General features: G+C 40.0%; 3 protein-coding genes across 18 annotated transcripts in view; 1 reads left to right on the forward strand and 2 right to left on the reverse strand.

Annotated features, from left to right (window-relative positions):
- The window catches only part of rapgef1b (Rap guanine nucleotide exchange factor (GEF) 1b), a 42416-nt gene extending 28011 nt beyond the window's left edge, over positions 1-14405 (forward strand). For 9 of the 16 annotated variants that reach the window (XM_067484992.1, XM_067484987.1, XM_067484988.1 and 6 more), the window contains 17 exons: positions 244-446; positions 2799-2960; positions 4877-5017; positions 5521-5613; positions 6531-6616; positions 7211-7316; positions 7974-8049; positions 8381-8465; positions 9288-9380; positions 10045-10230; positions 11232-11316; positions 11409-11503; positions 11612-11690; positions 12323-12424; positions 12590-12687; positions 12807-12935; positions 13175-14405. In XM_067484992.1, coding sequence (XP_067341093.1) covers positions 244-446; positions 2799-2960; positions 4877-5017; positions 5521-5613; positions 6531-6616; positions 7211-7316; positions 7974-8049; positions 8381-8465; positions 9288-9380; positions 10045-10230; positions 11232-11316; positions 11409-11503; positions 11612-11690; positions 12323-12424; positions 12590-12687; positions 12807-12935; positions 13175-13325 — 1970 coding nt within the window. In that variant the 3' untranslated portion in view covers positions 13326-14405. The remainder of the gene's footprint in view (positions 1-243; positions 447-2798; positions 2961-4876; positions 5018-5520; positions 5614-6530; positions 6617-7210; positions 7317-7973; positions 8050-8380; positions 8466-9287; positions 9381-10044; positions 10231-11231; positions 11317-11408; positions 11504-11611; positions 11691-12322; positions 12425-12589; positions 12688-12806; positions 12936-13174) is intronic. The other 7 variants (XM_067484997.1, XM_067485002.1, XM_067484996.1 and 4 more) reach the window with 6 other exon arrangements.
- A 113-nt stretch (positions 14406-14518) lies between these two features.
- On the reverse strand, positions 14519-17831 carry uck1 (uridine-cytidine kinase 1). The gene is made up of 7 exons (XM_067485011.1): positions 17696-17831; positions 17099-17258; positions 15795-15891; positions 15559-15701; positions 15384-15478; positions 15244-15292; positions 14519-15153 (listed from the first exon to the last, which is right to left on the reverse strand). The coding sequence occupies exons 1-7, from the start codon at positions 17786-17788 to the stop codon at positions 14966-14968; spliced, it is 825 nt and encodes a 274-aa protein (XP_067341112.1). The 5' UTR covers positions 17789-17831; the 3' UTR covers positions 14519-14965.
- Positions 17832-18046: 215 nt separating this feature from the next.
- On the reverse strand, positions 18047-19086 carry dnlz (DNL-type zinc finger). The gene is made up of 3 exons (XM_067485012.1): positions 18802-19086; positions 18543-18682; positions 18047-18256 (listed from the first exon to the last, which is right to left on the reverse strand). Exons 1-3 carry the CDS (start codon positions 19084-19086, stop codon positions 18103-18105), a joined length of 579 nt encoding a protein of 192 aa, XP_067341113.1. The 3' UTR covers positions 18047-18102.
- Positions 19087-19198: the final 112 nt, after the last annotated feature.

The following is a 19198-nucleotide window of genomic DNA, read 5'->3' on the forward strand; positions in this document are numbered from 1 at the left end:
CATTTGGTCATTTCCTGACACACCTGCTACATCACTTCCTCTTAAGCTACTGTATTATGTCATTCCATATGGTCACCCCTTCCTGCATGCTGAAACATGGCATATTTCTCTCTGTGAATGTAATTTCAACTGCTTAGAAGTAATTTTAAAGATAAACCCAAAAAGTAATTTTTAGCTCTCCATGGTTGGGTTACCAATGTTGGTCGAACAATAAAACTTTCGTTATCTATCTTCTTTCTTCAGTCCTCCAATATATGCAGTTTGTGGAGGATTACTCTGAGCCGCAGCCCTCTGTCTTCTACCAGATGCCTCAAAGTGAGAGCATCTATGAGCAGCGCAACAAGCGTTTCCAGGAGGTCTACGGGTTCAATGACTCCTTCAGTAGCACAGACTCTGTCCATGAGTCACTACAGCCCCCAGCACTGCCCCCAAAACAACGGCAGCTGGTAAGAAACCCCTTTCTTTGTTCAAGTATGGTGACACTGACCCCTTTAAAGGATCGAAAACTGGTTACTTTATTCCACTGAGCCACCAGGCCCCACAACTTTATTCCTGTACCCCTCCTTTCAGACCACCAGTGTTAAAAAGAGAGAGAGGAAATAAACTGGGTTCCCTAAGTTGGAATCTGTGAGTAATGCTGTAATTTAAATTCCTGAAATTGTTCAGTGCATTTCAATCAAACTTAGACCCAAACTCTGTGGTGCTTCAATAGATCATAATATTAATAAAATAATTTATGGAGATTGTATATGAGAACACATTATTAACCCAATACAAAACACAATATAAATAACCCTTTGTGGTGGAGCCTAATGCTGGTATAACTGGGAAGGAAATATTGGAAAGAATGCCAGTTGCATTCTGGGGCTAAAGGACATTCCAGTGGTAATCCTCCTCAATTTGGTCTCAATCCTTCTCCTGTCTAGTCATCTATCTCACCTATTTATCCCCTTCTCTTTACTCTATCTTCCTCTCTTCCATATAGATTTGTCACCAAACCAGACATATGTGCGTACATGTAGGGACTCATTGTTAGTGGGAGATAAGACTAGCCAGACCCACATCAGATGCATTCTGCTTATCTTAATCAGAGTTGTTGTTGTTGTCTGGGTTAATTGAGATACCTGTCTGACAGTGAGAAGAACATTATTTGTTGTTGTTGTTCTTCTTCCACATATACATATTGCACATTCATGTTACAATGAAATTCTTTCTCTTTTAACCCATTCCCTCTGGAGGGAGCAGTGGGCAGCCACAGGGCGGCACCCAGGGAGTTGGCGCTGATTTGATTCCGCAACTCCTGCATCCCATCCTGCCGCTCTACCCATTGAGACAAGGTTGGGTAGGGTAGGTCATAGCAAGAAAAGGTACACCACGATTAGCAGTGTTAGCTTAAAACACCACCCTCATAAAAAAAACCCTGAAAACATATTTTCTCAGTCATCCTGTTATTCTGAGCAACAGGTTCCTAGTAGATCCCCAGAACATTTTCAACCAAGTTGAACCTGTCGTTAAATAGAGAAATAGGGAAATAATAACTCCTGCAAATTAGGGCAGGTTGTGTGTTCCTAATGCAACAATAATTAACATTTTTACATTCGTCATTAATCATGAATCATTACTCAAATGCTTATTGTAAAACGGCGTAAATTATGGAGAAAGTGTCAGGTTGAAATATACAGGAATATCCCTTTAATGATTACTACTGCTAAGCTACCGAACCAAAAAAATCATTGAATGTTCATTAGGTGGTGCATGTTTAGCCAGAGGCATGGTGTTGCCTCAAAGAACCGGATTTTGAATTCTTCCCGTACTAACACATGCCAGACATATTTGAAGGTGACAAAATGGTCTGTGGTTGCTATGCAGCTTTGTAGTATTGAAGACATTACATTTGTGGACAGTAAACAGATGACCATTTCTCTGGGGTGTAACCAGACGTAGAGTATTATATCGCAGTAACGAAAATAGACTTTGTCACTGAGTGGCAGTCTACACAGGCCACCTCAGAGTCTTTCTTCAATCTCTTTGTCAATTGTCCTCTTCCTGCCACCACAACTGTGTATTTGGAGTCCTTTGCACAGCATTTATTTCTGTCCTTCTTTTGTCTGAGTGTACAGTCAAACTGCACTCATCTGTGCTCCTTCTGCAAGGCCTAATCTGTCCACATGTTTTGGACTCAATGAGCTTGTGGCCCAGTGGAATAAGCCTGTTTGCCTCCTCAATAAACCCATGTTCCAGGCTTACATGTTTTGGCGACTTTAGCCAGCTTTGCAAAAAAAAAAAAAAAAAAGGAAAAAAGTCATTGCAGCTGCTTTGAGGATAAGGAAATGGGTGAAATTAAACAAACTAACATCCTGGCCCTACATGTTGTAGTTGGACTGGTTTCTGCAAAGCCCTAAATAATCAGGACGCTAAAGGTTTCGGCCTATCACATGAACATCTAGTATTTGGTTTTCTGGCAATTACTGTAAATTACACAGGTAAACTATTGTGTAATATACTGTAATTGCTCATTAGTGCTAGTCTGCTAATTCACTTCTCCCCTGTATTTATATCTGCTGCCTGTGAACTTCCTCCTTAGCTTTCATCACTCTGACTTCACCACTCTGCTGCTGGACTTTAAATAAATCTGCTCTAATTCAGTCTTGCTTACTATTGTAATCAACTGTCAACCCCTTTTTCTTCTTTTTTCATCCTTAACACCCTGTTTTTTCTCTTCCTTTCCTTAACCCCATCTCTTTCACTCCCTTTTATTTCTACGTTTTCTACTTTTCTTTCACTTTTTTCCTTCTCAGGCCTCCCACTCTTCCTCCCCCTCTTCCTCCTCTTCCTCTTCTCTTTCCTGCCACCTCCAGCCGTCTGTGGCGGCCATGGAGGAGGCGGGCTCTGGGCTGGGCCTCAGCATGTCCGTCTCTAACTCCTGCCTGATTGGCCAAGCATCCTTGACTACACCCACGGTGAGTTTTCCCCCAAACCCCCTCCCTCGTCCTCATGTTCTCTACTCAAGCATGGGTGCTGTGCGGTCCTGGACTAATCCAGAGATGGCTTCACCTGTGTTTGTGCTTTATGTGATACAGTCTGTTCATCTACCTCTGACCTCTTAGGGGTTTCTGATGGGGACATCCATCGAAGGTTGGTAGTATAGCTGCTGTGTGGTCCTTAATTTAGTTCATCCACCCATTCATTTCTCCATTTGTTTTGACAGTGTGATTTTTGTTTTTTTACTGTTTGTGTGTTTGTGTGGTTTCTCCAGTAAGATACAGTGTGATCATATGTGCTTTGTATGTTTATGAATGTGTGCAGTTTTGTGTAGCACACGCTCTGTAATACAGTTAGTGAGTTGTATGTATGGAGCAGTTCATCCACATATCACCAGACCACTGGCAGGGAGTGTCGTTGATCACTGCTATAGTCCAGTTAGTTTGGGTCAGGCCTCATAGCAGACCTGGTTGTGTGTTACAGTGGTTTGTTCAGTGATTCGGATAGTTTGACCTATGATGACCCCATGGTGTGCAAGACATGTTAAAACACACTATGAATCAGTATATCTCCATTGGAATGCAGCACCAGATGGACTTGATGGAAAACACATTCTTTCCATGTCTGCTCCTCTTTCTTTTTCTCTTCTCCTCATGTTCTTCGACCTCAAGCATCCGTTACTGTTGACACACACTCTCTTCTTTCTCCTATCTGTCTGGTGCCTCAGTCCCTTGTCACTGTAACCTCCTCCCTCCTAAACACACACACACGCTTTACAAGTATCAACGGTCTGTTTCTGTGGAATGTTTGCATTCCTAAACTCCTTGAGGAATATGTTTTGGAGGGAAGTCATTAGAGAGGACATGCCAAAATAGGTGATTTTCTACACCTTTGCTATGAAAAGGAAAAAACAGATGCCTCCAGGTGTGTGTGTCTCAGCATGAGTATTTATCACTATATGTACTGCTCTATGCTGGTATGCTAAAACAGGGTTGGTATGTGTAACATGTTTAAACAGGTTACTGCTGCCTCCTTGCTGGCAGGCCTCTCCTCAGCTGTCCACACACACACACACACACACACACACACACACAGACACACACTGCATTTACATGCACTTAAGACATCAGGTAACTTGGGCAATATGACAGCATGGTTACCTATACCTTACCATACCTGGTTACTGTAAATATGTGTAACATGTGCAGCAGCGGAGTAATCTGATTTACCCTATTGAGCCACATGGCTCATTTATTTATTTAGTGTGTGTGTGTGTGTGTGTGTGTATGTGTGCAGTGAGAGAGGCAGACAGACACAATGGAGCTTGTGTAAACATTACAAACTGTCTGAATTTTCAAAAATGAAAGCTTATTTAGACTTCTACTACACATAATGGTAGTTTCACTTTTAGTCTGACCTTGATATTAAAAGAGGCAACATCCCATTGTGTAATAATCTTCCATCTAGCTTCTCTTATGTCTTGCGAATGCATTCTTATGAAAAGCCAATAGGAAAGTGGATAAAACTGATGGTAACTACATTCTTTAAACACACAAGGTATTAGAGTTGATACTAGCTTATCTATGTATATCTCTGTTAAAGATTTCTACTTTGTCATTTTTCATTTAATCTCTGTCACTGGAGGATCTTTTGCCACCAGTACACTTGCATTCTTGGGTGTATGTGAGTGTGCAGTGCATTTCATGTTCAGGCACATCACTTTCATAGTCTAGGGGCAATAAAGGTGTTGGAGAACGAGGCTAACACTACCCCCACCCCACCCCTTTGCTTCCTGTTGTAAAGCTTCTTTTTCTATCTTCTCTTTCTAATCCCTTAGTCCTGTCTTTTATTTTTCTTTTTTCCCTCCTGCTTTCATTCTTTTCACCAATCACAGAGCTTGGACCAGGTTGCCAATGCCACCATTCTGGATGGCAGCGGGGGTGGGCCCAACGGTTCTCTGGCTGGCTCAATGGGCTCTGTGGCTGTCTGTCTTCCTTCTGAATCTTCTCTCACTGACTCTCTCCACACCTCAGCGGTGAGCTTGCAAAGGATAGGCTTTGGAAACACAAGCCAGATACTTATGGTGAACAATCTCTCACGACATGTGTTAAAATGTCACACTGGACCCCTTCGGTGTAACATTACAGCAGTTTGCTTCTCAGTATTGTTGCTCAGATGATAATATAATGGCTCATTCCTTTAGTGCCATCTTGTTTTCATACCACAGCCCACTAACTGTCTGCTGTCTGACTAGTGGTGCTAAAAGAATCCCAGTTGAGCATGTTGCACTGCATGTGTTGTTTTGCCATTTAAATACTATTACCTTTATAAATGATGCACTTCATTGCCACCTGGTGGTCATGATGATACTGAGCTGGAAACACTCCTCTCACTGTACAATAAAAGACCTTGGCTCTTCTCTATCTCTCCTCCTTAGCCACATATTCACACTTGACATCTCTCCCACCCTTAGCAAATACTCTGTGCCCCTCTCCGCTGCCTCACGCCTCGGTTTGTGTCCCTCCTCTTTTCCCATAGAGTGAGAGCGCGAATGACGAGGGTGGGGAGGGGGAGTACGTCAACTTGTACTCATCCAGCCAAGCCAATGGGGAGCTGCCTCTCTCCCTCAGAGTAAGTAGCTGGCCGCCACAGGTGAAAGGTCAGTTCCATTTACATGTCCCATCACTTCAGGGCATGAATCAATTTAAAAGTGTTGCGGAATTTGACGTAAAGAGGCTTGTTTGACTGCCAGAAATCGCTCCCACCATTCTTTTGCACTGCACTGAGCAGCTCTTATTGATTCATCTCTTGAACTGATGGCACTGAAATGGAATGGAGTTGTAGCCAAACCTGACTGAGCATGACTTAAGGTTCACAGGTTTGCTCAAGAGGGACTCCTGCTGTGGTTAGTGTGTGTGGAAAAGATGTCCATTTGTATGTTGCTCTGACTGCCTGGCTGATGGTTGTTGTCACTTTGGCTGCTCTTCAGTTGTATCGAGCATTTAACCTTGTATTTATCTAACACCTGACATGTCACTATTTAAAAAGGGATTCTCAATGGTTCACCAGCTTTTAAATTTTCACTAACATTCCCTATGGCAAGCTTATGTGCACCTTTGCATGTGTGACTGTGTGTGTGTGTGTGTGTGTTTTATATTCCTTTGGGCCATGTGTAGGTTTATCATGTTGTAATGTGTGTTATTGTAAGTGAAAATGAGAACAAAAGAGACCGTGAGTGGACATGTGACCGTAGTTTTTTTTAAATTTTGCTGGAGTTTCAGAGTGAGTGAGATCTACCTTCTGGTCTCTATCTGTTTTGGGTTTCTCGGTTTTCCCTTCTCATTCTGGAGATGAGCTGCATTATTTTACCTGTCAGCCCTTTACAGCTAATCTTCATCAACACTGATAGGTATAACATCTTCTGTAAACATAGTGATAAATGTTTGTATGTAGCATCCATTCCTGTCATTGCATGGACTCTTTCACTAGTGATGTTCCATGTATCCTTCTGCACAGTGTTGATTATTGCTTTTCCGTCCATTGATTAGGAAACAGTTGCAGCTGATGATGCGCTTCAAGACCCCACTACTCAGATGCCATCCACCAATAGCAAAGAGGCTTTGGATAAGGAAAGGTAAAGGTTCTAATATGGATGTTTGCCCATACATGTATGTTTCACAATGGTGACCCAGAAAATGACAGCATTATTTCCATAATCCTTATAGTTTTAGAACTCTGGATTCAAAGATAATTCAATCCAATGTACAAAAAAGTTTTTAATCAGTTTCTCAGGTAGTGCTACTTTTGTCAAATTAGTTTTAATAATCAACAGCATTGTTGCCAGCAGTAAAACTAACAAAAAAAAGACAATATTGACAATATTATAGGTGAAAAATTGTCTTCCCTAATCCACCTACATGTAGAATATGTAGAAATTTCAAAATGATTTGAATTTCAGGGTAGTCAGCAAGTTTTCTGCTATCAATGGATAGTAATAGTTAAGCGCACAACCTCCCTTACCTAAAACATTACCAGAATATGCTGGTGAAGGTTCTCAATTTATAGAAATATCCCTAAATAACTTTCTGTAGATTAATCAACCAATCATTTCAGTTGTACTATGTAGTATGGATTTGAGACATGACTTTTTTAGGTGGGCCTCAGAGAGTTGTGAGTTTGTCTGTTGCTCCTGCTGATGGGTGGGTGGGGGTGTGTATGTGTGTTTTAGGAGGCAGAAGTCACCAGAGTTGACTGGGAGCGATGAGGAAGATGTGGATGAACTCTCCCTTATAGACCACAAGGAGATTATGAACAGGATAACGCTAAAACAAGAAGTAAGACGGTCAACACTCCTGCACTCCATGCATCCTCCTACTGTTTTCAGAAATCTGCTGTGACAGAACTGTGCAGAACCAGCATGCAAAGCACATTTTATCCTGTTATTCCAGCTCACTCTAAAGTTCTTTGTGAGTCACTCAGATGTGAAATCAGATCCTGAGATGCACCAGTGACAGCCGTTGCTACCCCCTGGAGTTTAGTTTCTGTAATTGCAGCGCTGGAACTGCCAAATCACTCTCCGCCTCCTTTGTCCTGTGTGGTGCAGTCTGATAGATTTGTGAAAGTGTTGCTTGCCACTCTGCAATGTTAGTGGCAATGTAACTGCACTGACTTACAATGGCGATAGGAAGAGATCAAAAATGCAAGTGTGGACAGGCTGAATTGACATTTTAGAGGTGTGACAGGAGACATTGCAGCAGTGATGGTTTTATCATACTCAAGTCTGTCCTTTTCTTCGCCATTAGACAGCTGGTGCAGGACGTGGCAGGGGGTGGGGGCACATTTTGGGCTAGACTGCATCAGTGCACATCAACTCTAACCACTCTTCTTTTTTTTCCCCCTCTTCTTGCAACCTCATCCCACTCTATCCAATCTTTTTATCTGTTGGTCATTTTCTTCAATTCTTCACACCTCATTTGTTCTATTTTTCCCAGAATGACGACGGGCCTGATGTCCGTGCCGGATCAGGAGATATTTTATTAGTCCATGCTACAGAAACAGACCGAAAAGGTATGGTACAGAACTCATTAAAACGAACCCTTATATATTTGTTTTCGTACAATACAGTGTAGTCCTGTGTTTCAGAGTCACTGCTACAGCTTTGTGTTGCTATCAATATAATTTTAGTCATTTGATCTTGATGTTATTACTTTTTTAATCCCCTGCTGTGAGAAGGATTTTAAATAGCCTCCATCTCTCTCTGGTTCAGCTATTTACAAAGTGTCAGTCTGGGCTGCATAGCCTTCACTTTTCATGATGTGTTTTCAGCTTTGGTTAGTTAATTGGGAACCCGTTGGCTGCATGTCAACTCAAATATGCTGCCTTTTTTTTTGCTTGACAGATCTTGTTTTGTACTGTGAAGCCTTTTTGACAACATATAGGACTTTTATAACCCCAGAGGACCTCATTAAGAAGCTACACTACAGATATCCTTTTCTAATCACTCAATGTGTCACTCTTGCTTGCAGAAGGTTATTTGTCTTTTTTGTCAATTTATTTATTTAATTGCTTTATTATGCTTCATCTTGTTTGCTCCCCTTTTCAGATCTTTAATTTTTAAGCAAACCTAGATATCCACAGTAACACCACAATCCTCTAAATTAGGACTGAAACTGTTGGGGTCTTTTTGTGATTATGTGCCTTGTTTAATGGCTCCTCCAGAGACCCTGTGTCACAAACACACAGTCCCTCCCAAGATTTTCCCAGCTAATATGTTAATCACTGGTTGTCCATTTGTTTTTGTTTTCTTGTTGCTTTGTGAAGCTTAATAATGACTAATTATTCAATAAGCAATTGACAGTTATTTTGACAGTTATTTTTATTGTAGGAACTACCCATAGTGGAAAATTTGCACCAATTCTTAATCATTTTTAATAATTTTTCTTGGCACCCATGCTGCTTTTACTGCATGAATTAATGTATGTAATGTACAGTATTGACTATATTGTTTATATGTCAGATGTTATGTTTGCATGGAGTGGACCTGTGAGAATACTCCAGTGTTAATGAGAACTATGACATTAGCCTACAGAATATTTTTCAACAAGTTATACTGAAAAAAAGTATGCATTGTTTTAACTTCTACACTACATAGCATTAAATCAAAATTGTTATCATGTGATGTCCTACCACTGGAAGGATGCAACATATTTTAAAAGTGTGTAAAAGCTTGTAATCTTTTGGTAAAGCTCATTCTATTTGATTATCCACATATAGTATTGTTTTCATTGTCCTTGACCACAAAGCACATATACTAGGTTTTGTCACAGTCCAGACACCTTCAAGAAGCGAGTCAGCAAGAACACATTCTTTGTTCTGGTCCGTGTGGTAGATGAGCTGTGGTGAGTAGGAATTCATATTTTTGTTTTTAATGTGAGGAAGATTTAATTCAGCATGTATAGATCATGGAAAATAAATTGGTCTCTCAAAGATATGCAAGAATCTTTCTTAACATTGATTTTGCTTAGTGTAGCACTGTGAGCCATCATTTGAGTTTTGCATGCAAGCAAACTTTTGAAAAAAATAATAGTTTTAAAAAATCTGAGAAGGGAACACGCTCTTCAAACAGCTCAATACATATACATCACATGATGATGCTGGTCAGTTGCTTTGTTTGAAAGCTTTATTGGCCACAAATGTTTAGTATAAGTGTAATGAAAGATACTGGCAACTGACACCTGTAGGTTTATATGAATTATTTCAACTGTGGGGTATGAAAATATAGGTAATTCTTCAGTCATATTACCCTAACAACATAGATTTGAGGCTACATGTGTTCTGTTTGAACTGGTGGTTTTAGTTTACCGTTCTGTTGACAGAACAAGACATACTGTCCATATTTCTGCAAGGTCATCTGGAGATGTCCCTTTGTTCTGCATCAAACTGATATTTCCTGGTTGTAATCATGCATGTTTTATCAACAGCTAATTGAAAAACTCTCTTCCTTCTGCTCCTCTATTTTAACCTTCACATATTTTGATCATTTCCTAATGCTCTGTCCTGTAGCCTGGTGGAGTTGACAGAAGACATCTTGAAGCAGCTCATGGACCTTGTGTTCACGTTGGTGTGCAATGGTGAGCTCAGCCTTGCTCGTGTGCTCCGCAAGAACATCCTCGATAAGGTGGAGCAAAAGAAGCTGCTACGCTACACTAACTCCCTGAAGCCCCTCGCTGCACGAGGTGTCTCTGCCAGGTACTCCTGGGGATGGGGTTCAGTTCTCTCTGAGGTTTGCCATTGTTATTCAGTATTCAGTATTCTTGTGAAGAGCAAGAACTTAACTTTTGTTGAGTTCCTGGTAGGATTTCCATTTTATAGCACAAGACTATAGAAATCATAAATTATCATACATTTATAATATTTTGATAATACTTCAATGGAATCTAATATTGAATGCTAAAGCTTAAATAAATGAATAATAGTAATAGTAATAACAAGAAGAATTTAACATTTAGCCAGTATAGTTGTTTTTATCATCTGAAGTAACAAAAATGGTCAATACTTGTAGACAGTATATTGTAATATAACGAAAGGTACATCTTATCACATGTTTACACCCCCCTTCATAAATTAAATTCATTAATTTCAATTCCAGCAAAAGAAACATATGTAGTCTTACCGACTCTTATGAATGTCATTCAGTTGTGAGGTTTGTTCGGACCTAGGTGGTCCTAGTCGGCACTGACAGTCTGCAGAGACGACCGTTAAGTGTGTGCTGTCTAATGATTCTATTCTTAAACCTTAAGACCCAGTTCTCACAACCATTAATTTTAAACATGCTTAATGTTTACGAGCAGCATCAAGACGGATGACATCACAAAGGAGGCAGACCTAGACAGCTTTACCTGAACATAGCGTTGTTTCATAACGTAATTGTACCTTCATTTCTCTCTGTAGACTTTGCACTCTGCTTTGTCCTCACTGTTTTTTCATCTTTCACCAAGGACTTGTTAAGATAAAAACTCAAAAGTTCCCGGTTGCCCCCCAAAAACAATCACGAATTCTGGTCACGTGGGATTTTGAGTGTAGAACGTGCAGCCGTTCGGGGCAAGTGGTTAAGTGTATTGTCACCAGTTTACTCAGTCGTTAAGTGTGTGCTTCTTCCAGACTGTTAGAGAATAGAAATCTGTGATCGTTGGGGGAAATATTAAACATTAAAGATGAAGTCATCACTAACAGTTGTTGTGTCCCAACAGGCCTGGAACACTTCATGACTTCCGTAGTCATGAGATTGCTGATCAGCTCACACTTCTTGATGCAGAACTTTTCTATAAAATTGAGGTGAGTGGCTTCCTCTAGTTGAGTTAAGTGTTAGTCATCCCCTTTAACGTACGGGCTGAACCCAATTATTTACTGTTCCTGTTTTTATTCAGATTCCTGAGGTGCTGCTTTGGGCCAAGGAGCAGAATGAGGAAAAGAGTCCAAACCTGACTCAATTCACAGAGCACTTTAACAACATGAGTTATTGGTGAGACAAAAAAACTGCAAATGTTACTTAATGTTAATCACTGGTATTTTTGGCTTCCCTCTGGGACCATTTTCCCTGAATCAATGTTGACATCTGCTCGCGCTACAGGGTCCGCTCCTTGATTATTCAGCAAGAGAAAGGCCAAGACAGAGAGAAGCTGCTTCTCAAGTTCATCAAGATAATGAAGGTACCTTAAAGTTCGACTTCACCAATTTTCAACTTGCTTTCTATGGCTTTAGTTTAGGGTGTAAATGTACATTAATGCTTTTAAACTTCCCTCTGACTTCCTAGTTATAAAATATTTCTCTGCTTCTTGTTGAAACATTTCTCCTCCGGGTGATGTCATGTGGAGTTTTTCATCATTAGGAGTTCAGATAATGTGATCTGGGGGAGATCTGGAAAAGGACGTTGATCCTGATTACAAACTCCATGAGCAACAAAATGACATAATCTGAACTGAAGGTTCCTCCAAGTGATGTCATCTGGAGGCATTTTTCAGTTTTAAGTAGACATTTTGATAAAGGGAAGTCATTGGGAAGTTTAATCACATTTATGTACATGTACTACCCAGGGGCGGCTGTAGCTCAATAAGGCAGTCGTCCACAGACCACACAGTCAGTGGCCAAATCAACATGCGGACGTTGTGGCGACCCTGAGGACAAAATAAAAAGTACATGTACTACCCAAACTACAACCAAAAGATACAAGTTCCAAAGCAGTCAAGGCATCTTTAAGTCACCTTAGCTCGAAGTACCTTATCATGTTAGGTAATCCCTTGTTGTTTAGTGCTGTAACATTTCTACAAATTTTCTTTTGCAGCACTTAAGAAAGTTGAATAATTTCAACTCTTACCTGGCAATACTGTCCGCTCTGGACTCTGCCCCCATTAGGAGATTGGAGTGGCAGAAACAAACTTCAGAGGTGAGAGAGGAATTACACTGTATGTTGGCATGTACAAAATCAGAGGTGTCTTGTGGATTGATAATGTAGTTATCAACATGTATGTCTCTAAACGTAAATGCCTCCTTTTGTTAATTATAGAAACCTTTCTCTCATATCACACTTCCTCCTTATTCTCTTTCTCAGGGATTGGAGGAATATTGCACGTTGATTGACAGCTCCTCCTCCTTCAGAGCCTATAGAGCTGCTCTGGCTGAGGTGGAGCCTCCATGCATCCCGTATCTGTAAGTGAAAGAGTTTACAATAACATTTTTAACTAGTACGGGGCAGGTGCTCAATTATCGAATTAGGCTTGATTTGAATTTTAGATTTATTTTGCCCGTCCTCCTCTTTCCCCTCACAGAGGTCTCATCCTCCAGGACCTGACTTTCGTCCACCTAGGTAACCCTGACCTCATAGAGGGAAAGGTCAATTTCTCCAAACGCTGGCAGCAGTTCAACATTCTGGACAGCATGCGGCGTTTCCAGCAAGTGTAAGTGCACTACGATGAATTTATGAAGGAAAGATATAATAAATAGCTTTGTAAACATCAATCACAGAAATGAATATCATAATTTGTTTTCCAGTGGCAAGCAATATAGTATGCACCTACCATGTTTTTCATTAATATCAGTGTAATATTATAAAACATTGCCATCATCTCCACGTTGGCTGTTTGTTTTCTCTGTAATGAATAACCCTATTCATCAAACCTTGCCCTCTCAATCTCAGGCACTACGAGCTGAAGCGCAACGAAGAAATTGTCTCTTTCTTCAATGACTTCAGTGACCACTTGGCAGAGGAGGCCCTGTGGGAGCTGTCGCTGAAGATCAAGCCCAGGAACATAACCAGGCGTAAGACGGACCGCGAGGAGAAGACCTAGGGACCGTGGACCTCCAAGACTGACCTCCAACTGTGCTTCATGACACTAACTCCACTTTACTACAGACTGAGAGAGAGACAAATGGAAGCTATCTGCTGGAGCTAATGGGAGTTTCACTGTTGGGAATGCAGAACAGACTAAAGACGACTAAAGCGTGGCTGACGTTTACAAAGAGCTGTGCTGCACTGGGAGATTTTAATTGGGATTACTGTTGCTCTGGCATTTAGACAAGGAAAGATTCAATGACCATGGTGAAACGGGAGGAAGCCTGGTGCCAAGGAGGAGTGAAGGATCCCACAGAGCGGACAGGGAGACACTACATAAACAACCAAAGTCCGCTCTCTGGGCTCCCTGTTTCATTGTGGATCTGTTGCATATGGGTAGAGCTGAACGGTCCATTACTCTGAACTGCTCCTTCCTCCTCCTGTATGTATGTGCCATGTGTTGGTCATCTGTGCAACCCCTCTCCCTGACTTAAAAGTTCCTTCAAAAAAACAAAAAACAAACCCGAACCTTGGAAGTAACTTGCCAAAAACTGAAACATAGACATGCAGGCTGCAGACCAAGAATCTGCTGAGGGAGCACAAGGAGATTTGAACTTGAAGAGATGATGACGATTAGAGACTGGAACCTATGAGTTTGTTTTGAAACATTTTGTGCAAGAATCATGTATGGTTATGAATTGTATTATATACAGTGCTCCTTTTGTTCTTAAAAAGGATGTTTATGCTTATGAGAAGAGCTTGGCTTTTCCCAAGTGCCATACATATGTGCACTTAAAAAGAGCAAAGCAAAACCACAAAAAGATAAATTACTAAAGATGCTGTGATCTATGTATGTCATAATGAATCATTGTGTGCTGTGTCCATATGTAGAGAACCATCAGGCAATCACAATCATGTCCCAATTATGTCAATGTGTGAGAGTGTTTGTGTGTGACTGAAGTCCTCAGCGACTTGTGTGTTTCATTCCAAAATGTGCTGTCGTAAATCACTTTCCTTTTTAGGGAACAGTCAAAACCAACACATCACACTGTGCTCTCAACCTCCAATAAAACAAACATCTCTGTTTCTAAACACACTGTGTTAATTAGGATCTTCGTTTTCTTTGTCAAAAATCTAAAGGCTAACACCTAAGAACATAATAGAATTTTCATTTGATGTGTAGAATAGTTATTGGAAAATAAATTTAAAAATGGTTAAGGCATTTATTTAAAGTTCAATAATCAAAAGTAAGACTGCTGGCTTTTGAATATTAAAAACAAATGGCATAATATAATTTGAATATATGTTCTATTAAAGCAGTAAGTAAACAAATTTGAATAACTTCATGGGAAATACATGACTGAAGTTAAACATTTAGTAACGGATTACATTTTAGTAAATGATTACCTGACCACAGTTAACAATGAAAAGTTAAACTGTATCATGGAAGACTGTTACAAGTACAAAGAAAACTATCAGCATACTTGGTCATGTACCAATAGTTCATTTATAAAAATGTGAAGATGTTACAGCACTGGATGCTTTCAGCATGGAACTGAATTTTAAAAAAAGCTGCTGACAAACCAGTAGCAACATTCTCAAAAAGTTCAAATTCACGATCTGGGTACATCAAGCTACTGGTGCATCTACACAGCCTCAGTGAGGGCGACTACTGGGCTCCAACAGGACCCTTTTTCCAAGAGGATTTGGAACTCCGCTCGGGAGGTCACCCTGCTCAGAAATGGCTCGTTTAAAGCCCCCCCCCTTGATGGATCCACGCTGCCATTTGCAGATATCGCCATTCAGAATGTCTTGGATGTGCTGCACGATGAGGTTAATCGCAACTGGCGAGAGACAGGAGGATAATGTGTCGAGCATTCGTGATGTTGGAGAAATAAGTACCATCAGTATCAAAAAATAAATAAATCACATACCCATGTTGTCAACTCCCCTCGGAATGATAACATCTGCATACTTCTTGGTCTGTACGAGAGAAAACACAACTTCACTATCTGCTTGAAGGAGGTCTATTGACAAAATTAGGCAAATAACCAGTGATGACGATCTTACTTACAGGTAAACAAAACTCCTCAAAAGCAGGCTTGACAAATGTTGTGTACTGACTGAGAATCTGCTCCAGCTCCCTTCCTCTGTTCATATCTCGCAGAACTACAGGAAAATCGGGTCAAATCACTGATAAACAGTGTCAAACTTGACTGTTTTGCATGTTAATGATGAGACGCCAGTACCTCTGCGAGACAGTCTGACATCTGAATCTGTATCCACAAAGAGTTTCATGTGAAACATATCACGCACTTTCTGGGGATAGAAGACCAGGATCCCCTCAAAGAGGACCACATCTGCTGGGTAAACTGTGATCTTTTCTTCCAGCCTATGAACACAATGAGTTCTTATACAAAAGCACTAAAAATGAGGATGGAGGATTTCTCATCCAGGTTTAATCAATTTAAAATAATCTTTGTACCTGGAATGAGTGACAAAGTCATATGTCGGCACTTCAACAGCTCCTCCCTCCGCAATGTCCTTCAATGTTTTGTACATTAAGTCATTATCAAATGCCTCTGTAAGACATTGAACATAACAGAATTTGACAAATGATACAATGCATGTATTGTACTGATCTACTGTAAAAGAGGGCCAATGTCATCTATCAATAACAGCCTTATCTTACATTCTAGTGCTTATGAGGGGGAAAAAAGACATTCACAAATGAATGCAGACTTAGAACATACAGTAATTTAGAGTAACTGAAAAGAGAAAGTGTGCTATTTGGAAAACCCCAGTGTTTACACTTTGTTACAATTGGACGGTTGACAGACTAGCATATCAGTAACATTGGAATCTATATGCATACAAAACTAATCAGGTTCAAATACACATTGACCTCATGAATTATGACATGTCTGTGTAACACTATGACGTAATAAATGTTTCAAAAGGTTTGTTCTTCAGCTTTCAGACCCATTCAAAGGTACTTAAGTATTTATTTATTTATTTACCTTAATTCTGCTTCTACTCTACTACAGTTCAGAGGGCAATAAGGTTGGGTTAACTTAATGGATGCTAGTGCTTGCCTTTGCATATTGTAGGTTTCATATTTTAGGTAGGTAACATTTTTAATGCAGAACTATTACTTGCAACAATATTTGTACAATGTATCATAGCTGCTTTTATTTAGGGAAGTAAACTTTAACAGAGGTTTAACAGAATCTACTTATCCATCCAGATGTTCCTAAACAAGACATTTTCTGGACGACATTCAGGTGGGAAAAGGTCGGTATTGGCCAATAATTTTTAATGGCAACAGTGTTAATTTTGCTGTTGATGTTGTCATCCCTTTTCCTTGGTGGCACAAAATCATCATTTAACAAATGAATAAAATGACATTTATCGTGTTATAAGTGTCTTAATAATATGAAAAAAAGGTTTAAATTAGCGTTATAATAGGGATGATTGTGATACCATTCTAAAAAAGTGCAGCCATGTCATTGACTGAACTTTGAACCGACTGACTACAACTAATGTTGTTTCCATTATTTATTAACCAGCCAATTACTCTGTTTTTTATAAAATGTCAGAAAGTGGCGGGATAATCCATTTTAAAAAGTCCCAACCACCAAATATGTTCCGTTTTTTCTGAGCCAAAAAATTAGTGGATCTTCACAACAGTTGCTGGTTAAATTTCGCAGCTCGACAATATTATTAAAAAGGGAGGCTTCTGTGAAGTTGCTATCAGTAGAAAAACACGAGTCTGCAGACAGCGCCAACCTGGGTGATCAAAGTTGTATTGGCCCTTCAGCGCCTTTGCCTTCTGATCAGGAGTCAGGACTTTGTAGAAGCTGTCCTGGCTTATGATGGCCACCTTCCTCTGACGGTGGTCCACTTTATTCTGCCCCAGGAGCTCCATAATCTTGGCACATACTGTTGACTGCGCCAGAGAACATATATCACACAACTGATGGTATTTATGACCTATCATAATGCCTCGTTGGAATAAACAAGCAAGGTTTAAAGTGAATTTGGTAATATCGTCGTTACGAACAGAGGGGGACAAACTGAATTAGGTGACAACTTGATGGCATTAGATACTGTCGCATTAAATATATCTATCATATATATAGCTTTATGAAATTTTAACACTAAAAAGCTCGACAAGAATTAATTGCAAAGACAAATATAATAAGACAGCAGACACATAAGGACAATCTATTGTGTTTTTAAAAATAAGTTACACTAAGGACACGGGTTTGACAGCTCGTTTGACAGTTTCGTGAATGCTAATACTGCTGCGCAGTTTAGCGCCCCGAGCTACTCCGGATGCTAATTCCGTTGGCTGGGTGCGCCGCCGGATAAAAACGGACCGACCTTTCCGCTTGCAGTTCCTCCGCTGACTCCTATTAAGAACGGAGTACGCCACGGTATAACCTCCGTTTCGTCTGGAAATGTCTGACCCTCCATTGCAGCCAAACGGGAAATATTGCAGAAAACCAGATAGATTGGCAAACTAATAGCTGCGCAGTTGATTTGGACAAGATGCTCTTCTCGCGAGAACCAACGCGGTGTTAACGCAAAGTAAATTCTGAAAATATTTTTTTTACTAACTTATTTTCCGAATATGTTTTTGTATGATTAGTCCAAATTCGTGAATTTAGTTTTATTTGCAATCGGTTAGTATGGATTATAGTGTCAGTCTGTACTTAAAAATAACAACTCAGCTTAGATTTATATTATTTATTACACAACATTTAATAATATACATACAACATAAACAACTAATTATTGTTTTTCTTAGTTTCAGATGTTTCCGTGTCTTCACTATGTTGTGACATGTCTTTGCTTGATTCGTCCACCACTATTTCCAAAGCAGCACTTCCTTCAATCCTCCTCACAGTCTCTCCTTTTGCAGCAAGGATTTCCTCAATGTTTCTACAACATAAAGCACCACAGGACATTTTCATCTAGTAATGTATGTTTGTCTTTCCACAATTACAATTTTTTATTGAATCGTAAAGGGAGGCTTACCACAGGAATACCACTATGGCCGGTGCAGATTGTTTACTTTACTTATTTACTAAATTAATAGACTCAGACAATGAATGTGAGAACAGAAGGAGAGTGGTACAGTTGCATGCAAATCCTAATGGTTAAGGTTTGGATGTTATTACAAGTCAATAAGTACCCTTTATATTCACAGGTTTAAAGCTCTACCAACCTCTTCCCTTCTAGGTCAGAGAACCAGCCGAGGTTATCTGCTATTATATGATGATTTTTACATCCTGGACATGTCACTATCACTACACCTTTGTGGTAAGCCAGTTTGGATATCTTCTGCATGGACCTTGTGGAGCAAACCTGCAAATGTAATTTAACCAGCCTGTCAGATATATGGCTTTATGCATAATGACAACCAAAATGTTTTAGTAGTATGTTAAAATTACACTAAAACAATGCCCTAACATTGGTTCTGGTACCTTGCATGTGTAGATTAGATGATAATGTGTTGATTGAATCTTCCCAATAGAGTCACTTGGAATATCTGGTGAAGTTGCGAAACCTCTACAGCTGCAAGATTCACATCTGTAAAATGACGACAAATTAGAAAAACTGCTGAGCAGCCCTGTCCCAGCCCCGGATGTTGGTCCATAGTGAAACCCGATACACAGTCCAGACGGAACTAAACGATTGTGATAACACCGAGACAACTGTCTAACAGTCGGAGAACGTAAAAGCGCAAAACACCTGTATAAAGCCAACATTTTTTTTACGCCTAGTGACTTCACCAGCCTGTTGTCAGTCGCGTTTTAATGACATCATATATAGTTGCCCTCTTTTTTCTTTTAACCAAACTTTATTAAAGTGTTTTAATAA

The sequence above is a fragment of the Channa argus genome, chromosome 18, assembly GCF_033026475.1.
Source record: "Channa argus isolate prfri chromosome 18, Channa argus male v1.0, whole genome shotgun sequence".
NCBI lineage: Eukaryota > Metazoa > Chordata > Actinopteri > Anabantiformes > Channidae > Channa > Channa argus.

Coding starts and splice junctions, on each gene's coding strand:
- uck1 (XM_067485011.1), bottom strand. CDS start 17,788: ATGGAGGGTCAGACATTTCCAGACGAAACGGAGGTTATACCGTGGCGT. Junction 15,892..17,098: donor ATACAACTTTGATCACCCAG/GTTGGCGCTGTC, acceptor AATGTCTTACAG/AGGCATTTGATAATGACTTA. Junction 15,293..15,383: donor TTGAGGAGTTTTGTTTACCT/GTAAGTAAGATC, acceptor TCTCTCGTACAG/ACCAAGAAGTATGCAGATGT.
- dnlz (XM_067485012.1), bottom strand. CDS start 19,086: ATGTTGGCTTTATACAGGTGTTTTGCGCTTTTACGTTCTCCGACTGTT. Junction 18,683..18,801: donor ATCTAATCTACACATGCAAG/GTACCAGAACCA, acceptor TTACATTTGCAG/GTTTGCTCCACAAGGTCCAT. Junction 18,257..18,542: donor TCTGACCTAGAAGGGAAGAG/GTTGGTAGAGCT, acceptor TTTATGTTGTAG/AAACATTGAGGAAATCCTTG.